We start from the raw sequence: 9,396 nt of genomic DNA, 5'->3' as shown, positions 1-9,396 counted from the left end.
CTTAGCTTGAAAACATTTTGGCTGGCTGGAAAACCATCGTCCCTCCTTTTTCCTCAATTCTTTACGTCTTATTTTGACATTTCCCAGACGGCTTCCACGCTCGACTCCAAACATCGGATATCCAAAAAGCGTTTCCACGACGATTGATCGCGCGAGGAGAGAGAGAGAGAGAGAGAGAGAGAGAGAGTACAGTGCAGAAGAGCCGCTTTTTGCCACCGCCAGCTTGAAAGCCTTCCTGATTGGTGCGCTCCTCGCTTGGCCGCCCGAGCTGATTGGGATCATTGTAGGGGGTATTTTATGCACCGAGCGTACAATCCACACAGGCTAAACTTGGGGGAAGTCGACAGTGTGCGCGGGGGTTACCGGTTTGCCGTGCAGCGTCGTCGTCGGGCCGACAACTACTACGGCCGCAGTGTGCTGCCTGCGACGGGGCCGGGGCCGGGGCCGTAACAGTAAAAGCCCCACTCGTACTTTTAATAATCCCCCGACCCCCTTTAGCATGGCCCGGCTAAGGATACGAGCACAGCTGGACCCCCTTCCACGCTGGGGCCCCTCTTTGCCTCGTGCCTTGTGTTAAGGGTACTATACCCTCCCACTGCGCTCTGCACTCAACGCTCTCTCTCTCTCTCTCTCCCTCCACCCATATATATTTTTTGTATTCTCTTCTTCACGCAGAGTATACGTACCCGCTGTTTTAACTATATATATATATATATATATATATAACCCCATGCGCATCTATCTCCACGTAAAAATTCTCTTTTATTTCGTCCTTTTAGTTTTCAGGCTTTTTCAAAGCGAACGAGTGAACGAGCGAGCGAGAGAGAGAGGCAACGAGCAGACGTTTTCCATGTAACGGGTGGGTCGCAGCAGTAATCTGGGATCAAGCTGGAAACAAGGCGACGACGGACTAAAGTCAACTGTTAGAAGCGTCACTCGGGACCTTCCACTTGGAAAAGCTCGTCGCTGCTGTGTGGTAAGTATTCCTCTCAGCTGCTCTAAGCTCCTTCTTCCAGCTTTACGTCTTTTTCCGATCCGGTTTCCATTGATTCCTCTTAAATAAAGGAGAAAGAGAGAAATGCAGGGAGGAGGAGAGGGGGGGGGGGGATGGGATGGGAGAGTCCCTCGTTGCCTGCTAAATACCGTAACGGTCCAAGTGCCTGCTGGCTCGCACGAGACTAACGCGTACGGTTTTATTTGTACGTCGTGCTGGCAACTGTTGGGGTATTTATGGATCGGCAAGGATTCTTTGTAGGCTCGCTGGTATGTTTAGATCGCGTTTTGCCGAGTCCCCGAAGCATCGTGATGCGGTTAGCCGGAACGGAGCCAGTCGTAAAAGTGGCTGTTTCATCCGCGGGTTTCTTTCTGCGATAAAGTGGTGGCTAACGGCACGTAGTCGGCTCCAGACGCCTATACTTTGCGATTTCGAGGGCTCCTTTGTGAGGTCCGATTCGGGCACGCCCCTACCCGCCCTCGTCCCGGGCTCCATCGTCGCTTTCTCAAGCTAGCACGTTTTCCTTCTCCCCGACTCTCCTTCCTTCCTTCCTTCCTTCCTTCCTCCTCCTCCTCCTCCTCCTCCACGGCCACCTCTTCCTATGGCGCAAAGTCACCCTCCGAGCCGGTCGTTTGCAACGCGCCAGCCGGATCGAGATTAAGCCAACTTCCAAGACTCTCCTTCTCCCTCCAGCTGAAATAGTTAAGCGTCGCGTCCCGTCAGCGCGACAAATTCGCAAAAGTATTCAGACGCTCGCGCGTATGTCGCGCACGCATCACCGGATTCGCCCGCCGTGTCTCAACTATATACTTGTGTGTGTGTGTGTGCGCGCAGTACCACCGTGAGGAAGGACTTATCGGCTCTCGAGATCTCTCCCCCGTTCCCGCAGAAGCAGAGCGGAGCGATTGTCGATCCTCTGAGAAATCCATTCTTCCTCCTCCTCCCCCCCTCCCCCTCTAGCTCCCACCGTGGGTAATATCAGGCCGCGATAAACGATTCACGACTGCACCAAAGTGCCGATCTATAAAGTTGCTTGCTGGGAACTCTCGTGACTGTCTAGGATCGTCCACGAGGGTCCCTTTAGGCATGATCTCTCCTCGGGAAATTCCTGAGCCGTCCGGATTCCGGGAATCGAGTCCACGCGATGCGCTCTCAGGCACACCGTGAAAAGCTGGAGCTCGGTAGGCAGCAGTACAGCCAGACGGTCGGACCGCCGGAGAGAAGCGGACAAGCATGCGATGTGCCACTCTATATACAGAGGAGCAGTGGTGGTAGTGGGCGCTATGCGTGGGTGTGTATGCGCGAGAGAGATCGAGAGAGAGAGAGAGAGAGAGAGAGAAAGGGAATTTGCGGCGACGAGAAGCAAATGGAGCGAGAAGGAGCAACGGAGCGACGAAAAGGCCGAGAGATTCGTGCTCACGGACATTCTAGAGGAGAGTGGGGGGGGGGGGGGGAGAGAAGGAGGAGGAGGAGAGATGGATGCCGACGATAAAGAAGGACACGCGTACATACAACCCCGCGCGCCGGACGTGATGCTGGAGAGTATGGAAGGACGGGAAACCGAGGAGCCTGGAGGGAGCGATCAAGAAGAGGGCGAGTCTGGAGTGGAGCGGTGCGGAAAAAGAGAGGAGAGGCCTCGCAAGAGAGCATCGGCCTGAAAGAGACAGACCGTTTCAGCGGAGCGATAGAGGGTGGGGGAGAGAACGCCAGAGGGAGGGAGGCAGAGCGCAGACTGGCCAAGAGAGAGGGAGAGCGAGGTAGATTCGACCGAGCGAGACCGAGTTGAGCCGAGCTGTTGGCGTAGTAACGTGCCGAGCCTCGACATACTCGAATCTCCCACACACAGACACGCTCGCGCAGACTTTACACAGATGACAACCGGGGGAGGGTTGTGTGGAGGGGAGAGAGAGAGAGAGAGAGAGAGAGAGAGAGAGGATAGAGCGGGCCAAGTCTGGCTGCGCGTGAACGCGACTGTGTCGGCAGCTTTGCGTGCGTCGTGCGTACGTTGTTGGCTGGCTGGCTGCGTGTTCGGGAGTCCCGTAACGCCGTCGCCGTTGCCGCCGTCGCCGTTGCCGCCGCCGCCGCTCTGTCCCATCTCTGCTCCCGTCCCGTCCCGTCCCGATCCACGCTGTCCCACCGGCTCTACCCGAGACTCGAACCGTCCCACAAGTATCGCACGCCAACAGCGCGCCACCCGCTATCCGCAGTCAGCCAGTGTCCCACCGCACGCCGAACCATTTGCACTCAGAAACGATCAGTCCTGCCTCCAATTTCCTCTCTCGCTCGCTCATCGCTCTGATCGTCCCGACGCCTCAGCTCTACCTTTTTTTATCCCTCTCGCGCATTCGAAGAGGGATCCCGCACGAATATTTCTTCACGGATATTTTTTAAATCCCTCTCCTTCGTTACCGAGCTTAGCGCAGTATTCCCCCCCCCTCCCTCCCTCCCCTTCCTCTCACCATATAATCCGTCGTTGGCTCCACGAGCGTGTGCGAGCTCACGCGCGTGCATACTTTCGCTCTCCGAAAAGCCTCTGGCGCGCACCGGCTCGGCAGAATCGGCCAAGTCGGCTGAGATCGGCTTCTCTCTCTCTCTCTCACTCTCTCCCGATCCATGTATTGGTATATATATACAGTCGTTGTGTGTACTCTCGCTGTCACCTGATCGCGGGACGCTTTTCGTGGCTGAGATACCGCTCGCCACACCGAGTCAACCGAGAGGTCCCCTCCTCCCCCTCCCCCTATCCCCTTTCGAAGCCCCCTCTTTCCCCGCTGACGAAAGCCCTGCCACACTGCCACTGGCCATACCCCTGCCGCTCACCATCCCTCGCCATCCGCGCCGGCGTTTCCCCTCTCCTCAGCCACCTCCCACCTCCTATCCTTCCTACTCCTACTACCGCTCGTCGCGGACGCTCGCAGTCTTCCTATACTCGCTTCGGTGCCGAGCACCGTCGAACGTGCCTACCCGGTGCTTCGCGCTTCACAAACAAAAAACTCCACAAGGAAGTGTAGTAAAAAAACATCAACAAATATAAGAGTTCAACAAACTGTTCGAGTGACTGTACAAACCTCCGCCCAAGGATCTACCAGTGGATTTTTCTCTCGCGTATCACCAAAAGGTTCGCACAGTGCGATACTCCTATATATATATATATATATACATATATATATTTATAGAAATTTTGCTTTTTATGATTTTTCCGCGAAATCGTCCTCGACGACGGGTCCAATAGTGCCGCGCGAGGACTTATCTCCGTCACTCTACCGGATCTCGCAGTAGTTTTCGCTTCGGTGCTTCGCGATAAGTTCCCCAAGGATGTCATCGATCCAACGCGAGGATTAGCTGGCTTTGACGGCGCCGCTTTAATCTCGCGAGATTATCGCGCCGCGACGCTTCCGGATCCGCGCGTGCTCCACTGACCAACGTGGGGACGGCAAGAGTCCGGAGCGTGAGTGATGGGATTTCGTTCTGTAAATACTCCCCCCTCCCCTCACCCTCCCCCTACTCACTCTCCCATTCATTTTTCTCGTCCTTATCGCGTTCTCCACCCACCGTATCGAGAGAGGCGTGAAAAAACTGTCGCGCCGCCAGTTTTTTCCATCGTTTGGATTAAGGCGAAACGCGAGATTTTGGTCGGGCGAAGCTTTCGAGGTTGCGTCCGATCGATAAGAAATGAATTTTATCGATCGTGAAACGGCACGGCGGAGCGGAAGGTGGGAGAAAAGATCGCATCTGGTTTTTGCGGGCAGAAATCGCGGTGAAAAAGCGAAACGCGACGTGCCAGTGACAGGAGAGATAGCGGCTGGGCGGCATTCGTTTCGATGCCCGCTGCGGGCCGGTCGCCACACCCGCCCGTTTGGGAATTCAACTTGCCGCCGCACACCATTCTCGCCACTCTTCGCCTTTCAATCTTTTCTCTCTCCTAGCTGCTTTACGCGGCGACGCGTCCTCTCTCTCTCTCTCTTTCTCTCTCTCTCTATATATATATATATATATGCATGATTTTTCCGTTCGGACTTTTTTTTAGTACTCGCCTGGCCAATCTATAATCATCGTAGTGTTACAACAATATCGATTGAACGTCCTTTCGAAGAAGATGACTCTTGGAAAAATTACCCATGTATTTTCATACGATTCTCTATCAATTCTAACGGCGACTCGAACATCGAGAGAAATTATTATAGTATCGAACGCGATTCCGAGCAGTTTGATTTCTGGAAAGAGCTCAAAAGTCAGTATATGGGAGAAATTATAAGATGAAAAAGAAGTTGGTGCGTTTATTTTGAAGGGTTGGTGGGTTTCTAGTTGGCTGAGAGAGCGAGAGAAAGCGAGAGAGAGAGAGAGAGAGAGGAGAGCGTGCGGTGGTGCACGCGCGGGAAATGGATAACCGAAAGGGTCCGCGTGCACGCCCCCGGGGGAGAGGTCGATGGTGGGAGAGGCATGGGGGGAGTACGTGGTAATACAGTGGCCATGCGAGCTTGATTACACATTGCGATCACGAGTGTCCCACGAGCGAGAGCGGACATAAGGCCTTTTGTCACACCGAGCCTGCGGCAGGAAGCACGTAGCGTGACACCGGGCGTGGTGTGCGAGCTCGCCCACATTATAGGGGCCATAATATGCGTGTTCCTGTGAGTGTGTGTGTGTGTGTGTACTGCTGCACGGACGAAGAGACAGAGACGCGGTATAATATGGCGGTCCCAAGCCACTAAACGTGACTTGTGTGCAACTTCAGAGGTCCCCGGGACCCTTTCTGCCACCTAAAGGAGCGCGAATATCGCGCGGAGACCATTATACCGGATGCTATACGCTTCGATTGGTTTTATTCAATTAACTCTCTTCCCCCCCCCCCTCTCGCTCGAATATAGCAAAGCACGCACACATCTATATAGCTGTCGTACCTTCGGACTGACCGTTCGCGACGTTCGCCCACGCGGTTTAACGTTCTCTACGCCCTCAGCTGCTACAGGATCGGCAGCAACTGATATCCGCTATCGTTGACGGTTCAAATTTCCCCAGTGACTCTAATTATAACTTCTCCACGCTTCAATTTTCCTAGCGAGCATCTTCTTCGGATAATACGGTTTAATCGGGAAGCGAGTAGGGCTTCGAAGAGCGGTACCACGTCCTAACCGAGCATCGGGATAAGGGAGAAAGAATGTACGTTACGCGATATCGATTGAGGGTATAGGCTTCGGGGTTGTGGGACACGGACTAGCGTGAATGCCCGTTGCAGGGGACTGACAATGGCTGTTTCGTCTGTGCAGATATATATATATATATATATAGAGAGAGAGAGAGAGAGAGAGAGAGAGAGGGAGAGAAAAAAGGGGAGAGAAAACTCTCTCTGAAAAGGGGAGAATTTTTCTGCCATTATATATCTCGTTAGTTATCTTTTTGTCGAAACTGACTATTAGCAGACACGTGTCATTGCGGTATATATTATATATATATATATATACATGTATAGAGAGGTTTTCGTTGAGAAAAAATTGACCAGCTATCGCACGCGCGATGTAGAACGCGGAGAAATCCTAATTTAGAGATGAATGCCGTGTGGAATCCGAGGAAAAAAGGCGTCTTGACCGGAGAAGATATTCAGCCTATTCCAGCGACATATTTATTATATGCCTCGTGGCCGTAAGCCTCCCGTTCGGAACGGAGCGTGGAATCGCTCGTTCGCTCGCTCGCGCGCGCACGCCGGCGGCGGCAGCTCGTTCGCGCGAGAGTCTCTTCATTCCCCGACCGACCTGAACACTCTCCGGTGGCCCGTACTCCATTAGCGGCGCCCCACGTTTAATCGTTTCCGCCTCGTAATCGCGCGCATACCTAATTCCTCTCGTCCTCATTCCTCGATATACTTTTTTGTTTCAGGCGATCCCCGCGAGAGGCTAACTGGAGCAAAATATAGAAGATTACTGGTGCACGTTTCAGCGACGATATGCCGAAGGATACCGCGTCCATTGAGGATAACTAATCGTTCACCGTCGATGGGATATTGGATTCAGTGATACTTATACATATATATATATATATATATACACAGTGTGGCCAATAAGAGACAGAGTCTCTCGAGGCGAAAAGGCGCGGGCGACACGGGCGATAAACTGTCATGGCTACCGCGACGATGGGCCTGAGGCGACGAGTTCCGGTGAACAGTTCACCGACGCCGGCCAGCCACTCGCAGAGTTCCTCGGGGAAGAGGTCCCGTTCGGAGAATAACAACAGCCCGTCCCATGGCAACCTCAACTCCATGAACGGTGGCGGCGAGCTGCCGTCGAAAAAGTCGAGAGGCACGTCGACCAGTTGCACCAAGAGCACGGCTACGCTGTCCTCGACGTCGGCCAATATGACTTCCGGCGATACTCAGGCCAAGGGTCGAGCCTCCGGTACGAGGTCAGCCTCCTCGTCGGGGAAGAACTCGGGATCCGGCGGCGCTGTGACGTCTGGAACGCCGGCGGACATTCAATCGAGCACCGGAAGCGTGCTGAGCGGCGGTTGGTCCGGTGCATCGAGCATACCGGATGTCTCCTCGTACTCGACCGTCCCCGGACTCGGCATGGCCGGCGGTCAAACTGGCGGGCTTTGCGCAGCGAGCCTCGGCATGCCCACCCCGATTCCTTACATGTCTACGTCGATGGCGACCTTCGTCGGGAACGCGACGAATCTCGGCAAGAGCTCCTCGGTCTCCTACCTGGACATTTCGAATATGACCGGTGGCTCGCTCAACAGCGGCGCTGGTAACGCTGTGGCCGCTCTGGCCACCGGCTACTCCGGCTCCGCCAAGTCGAATTCCAGTCTGGAATCCAAGGGACTGCCTCTGCCCTTCCCGGGAGTCCAGCCGATGGTACCGAACGGTCCCTACGGGATGCAGAAACCCCAGGAACCGTCGATCATGCCCAACAAGTTCCCCAACGACAGCATGTTCAACGCCTATCAACCCTGGGTCATCAAGACTTACGGCGACCTCGCCAAGACCAAGACCATCACCATCAAGAAATACGCGAGGATCCTGAGGACTCTGAGGGGCGAGGAGGTGAACAGCGCCGAGAATAGCAAGTTCAGATTCTGGGTTAAGAGCAAAGGTTTTCACATCGGTCAACCGGAAGGATACGACGCTAAACCAGCGGACAGGATCATCGGTAGACACGCCGTGACCAATCCTGGATTGGACCCTCCTCTCTACGTACCCACTCAGCTGCCGCATAACAAGGTGAGTGCGAGTTCAATCTCGAGTATAAGAAGAAGAACTATATAGGTATAGAGTCGGGATACGCCTGACATGTATATCGCTGCATGAAATTTCCGCTTTTCTCACTCGAGTCTCTTTCGAGAGGATAGAGTTCTCGACACACTGATCAACGTAAAGAGAGTGGCTCGCGGATAAGGTGTTGTCTTCGTTATTTCTAATTATATAAATGTGTGTATGTGTGTGTGTTGGAACGGAGCGTTGGCGGAAAAAAAGTGTGGGCAACGGCGCTTCGATCCAGTTGGCGGAGCTTCGCCAAGCCCGTAGCAACCGCTCGTCGCGCTTACGACCTCGCAATAATTCCCGCTAATGCCGTGCGATTTCACGCCAATCCCGATGAAAATCCCGTTCTATCCAGGAATCCTAGCCTCTAAAAACCCATCTCTCGCATTTGCATAAAATACTCGGGGATTCTCGCGCGCATCTTCTCCCACTCATCGAACAGGGGGTCGGGATTTCTCGTTAAAAGTACTAATAAATTGCCACTTGACTGGAGGCAAGAATCATCGGGTATAGATATTCGATTATTTGCTCCAATCCGTTTGAACATTTGTAGAATAAAGGCGTGAGATCTCCCGATGCTTGGCCGGATCTCCTCTCGACTATAACAATAAGCCAAAGTGCTCCTGATTTTAAAACCCAGGAAACTCACGGCGGCGCCGTTTACGGTTCCGACATCCGTGAGATCCTCCTAGTACGGAAGTGGGAGCGAGGAGTGTCTTCCCTTGTTCTCACGGAAGGAAAATTACCAGACTCACCGACTACTCCTTTCCTTCGCTTCCTTCGACGCTTTTCGATAAAAGCCCGCGTCGCCGCTTTACCCGAACTTCTCGAGCGCGCGCGGAGAACTATATATATATATATATATATATATATATATACATGCGTGTGCATGTGTAGGTATCGCGTGACGCTTTAAAAGCGAGAAGCGGGAGATTTTCCCGATGGGATTGGCAGTTTTTAACCGACGCATCGATCGCGATCGTGCTCTTCGGAAGCTTCGCGCGTTCAACGTGTGTCGCACGCCTGGTACAAACATATACGTGGCGCGAGCAAACGCCTTTACAGAGCTCTGACACGGCTAGGCATCGGCCGTACTACGTACGTACGTACGTACGTCCGTCCATCCGTCCGTCCCCGTCCGGCATTCGTA

General features: G+C 53.7%; 1 protein-coding gene across 1 annotated transcript in view; it reads left to right on the top strand.

The window, feature by feature from the left end:
* The first annotated feature begins 3,942 nt into the window (after positions 1-3,942).
* The window catches only part of LOC136778471 (uncharacterized), a 29,035-nt gene continuing 23,581 nt past the window's right edge, over positions 3,943-9,396 (top strand). Inside the window, exons 1-2 of the mRNA XM_066735321.1 lie at positions 3,943-4,112; positions 6,869-8,207. Of these exons, the coding sequence (XP_066591418.1) occupies positions 7,107-8,207 (1,101 nt within the window). The 5' untranslated portion in view covers positions 3,943-4,112; positions 6,869-7,106. The remainder of the gene's footprint in view (positions 4,113-6,868; positions 8,208-9,396) is intronic.

This window comes from Prorops nasuta, unplaced genomic scaffold (assembly GCF_024137725.1).
Source record: "Prorops nasuta isolate Cenicafe-Biocafe unplaced genomic scaffold, Cenicafe_Pnas_1.2 PNAS00014, whole genome shotgun sequence".
Lineage (NCBI taxonomy): Eukaryota > Metazoa > Arthropoda > Insecta > Hymenoptera > Bethylidae > Prorops > Prorops nasuta.
The sequence above is the reverse complement of the archived record's forward strand: the minus strand, read 5'-3'. Positions and strand labels throughout refer to the sequence as shown.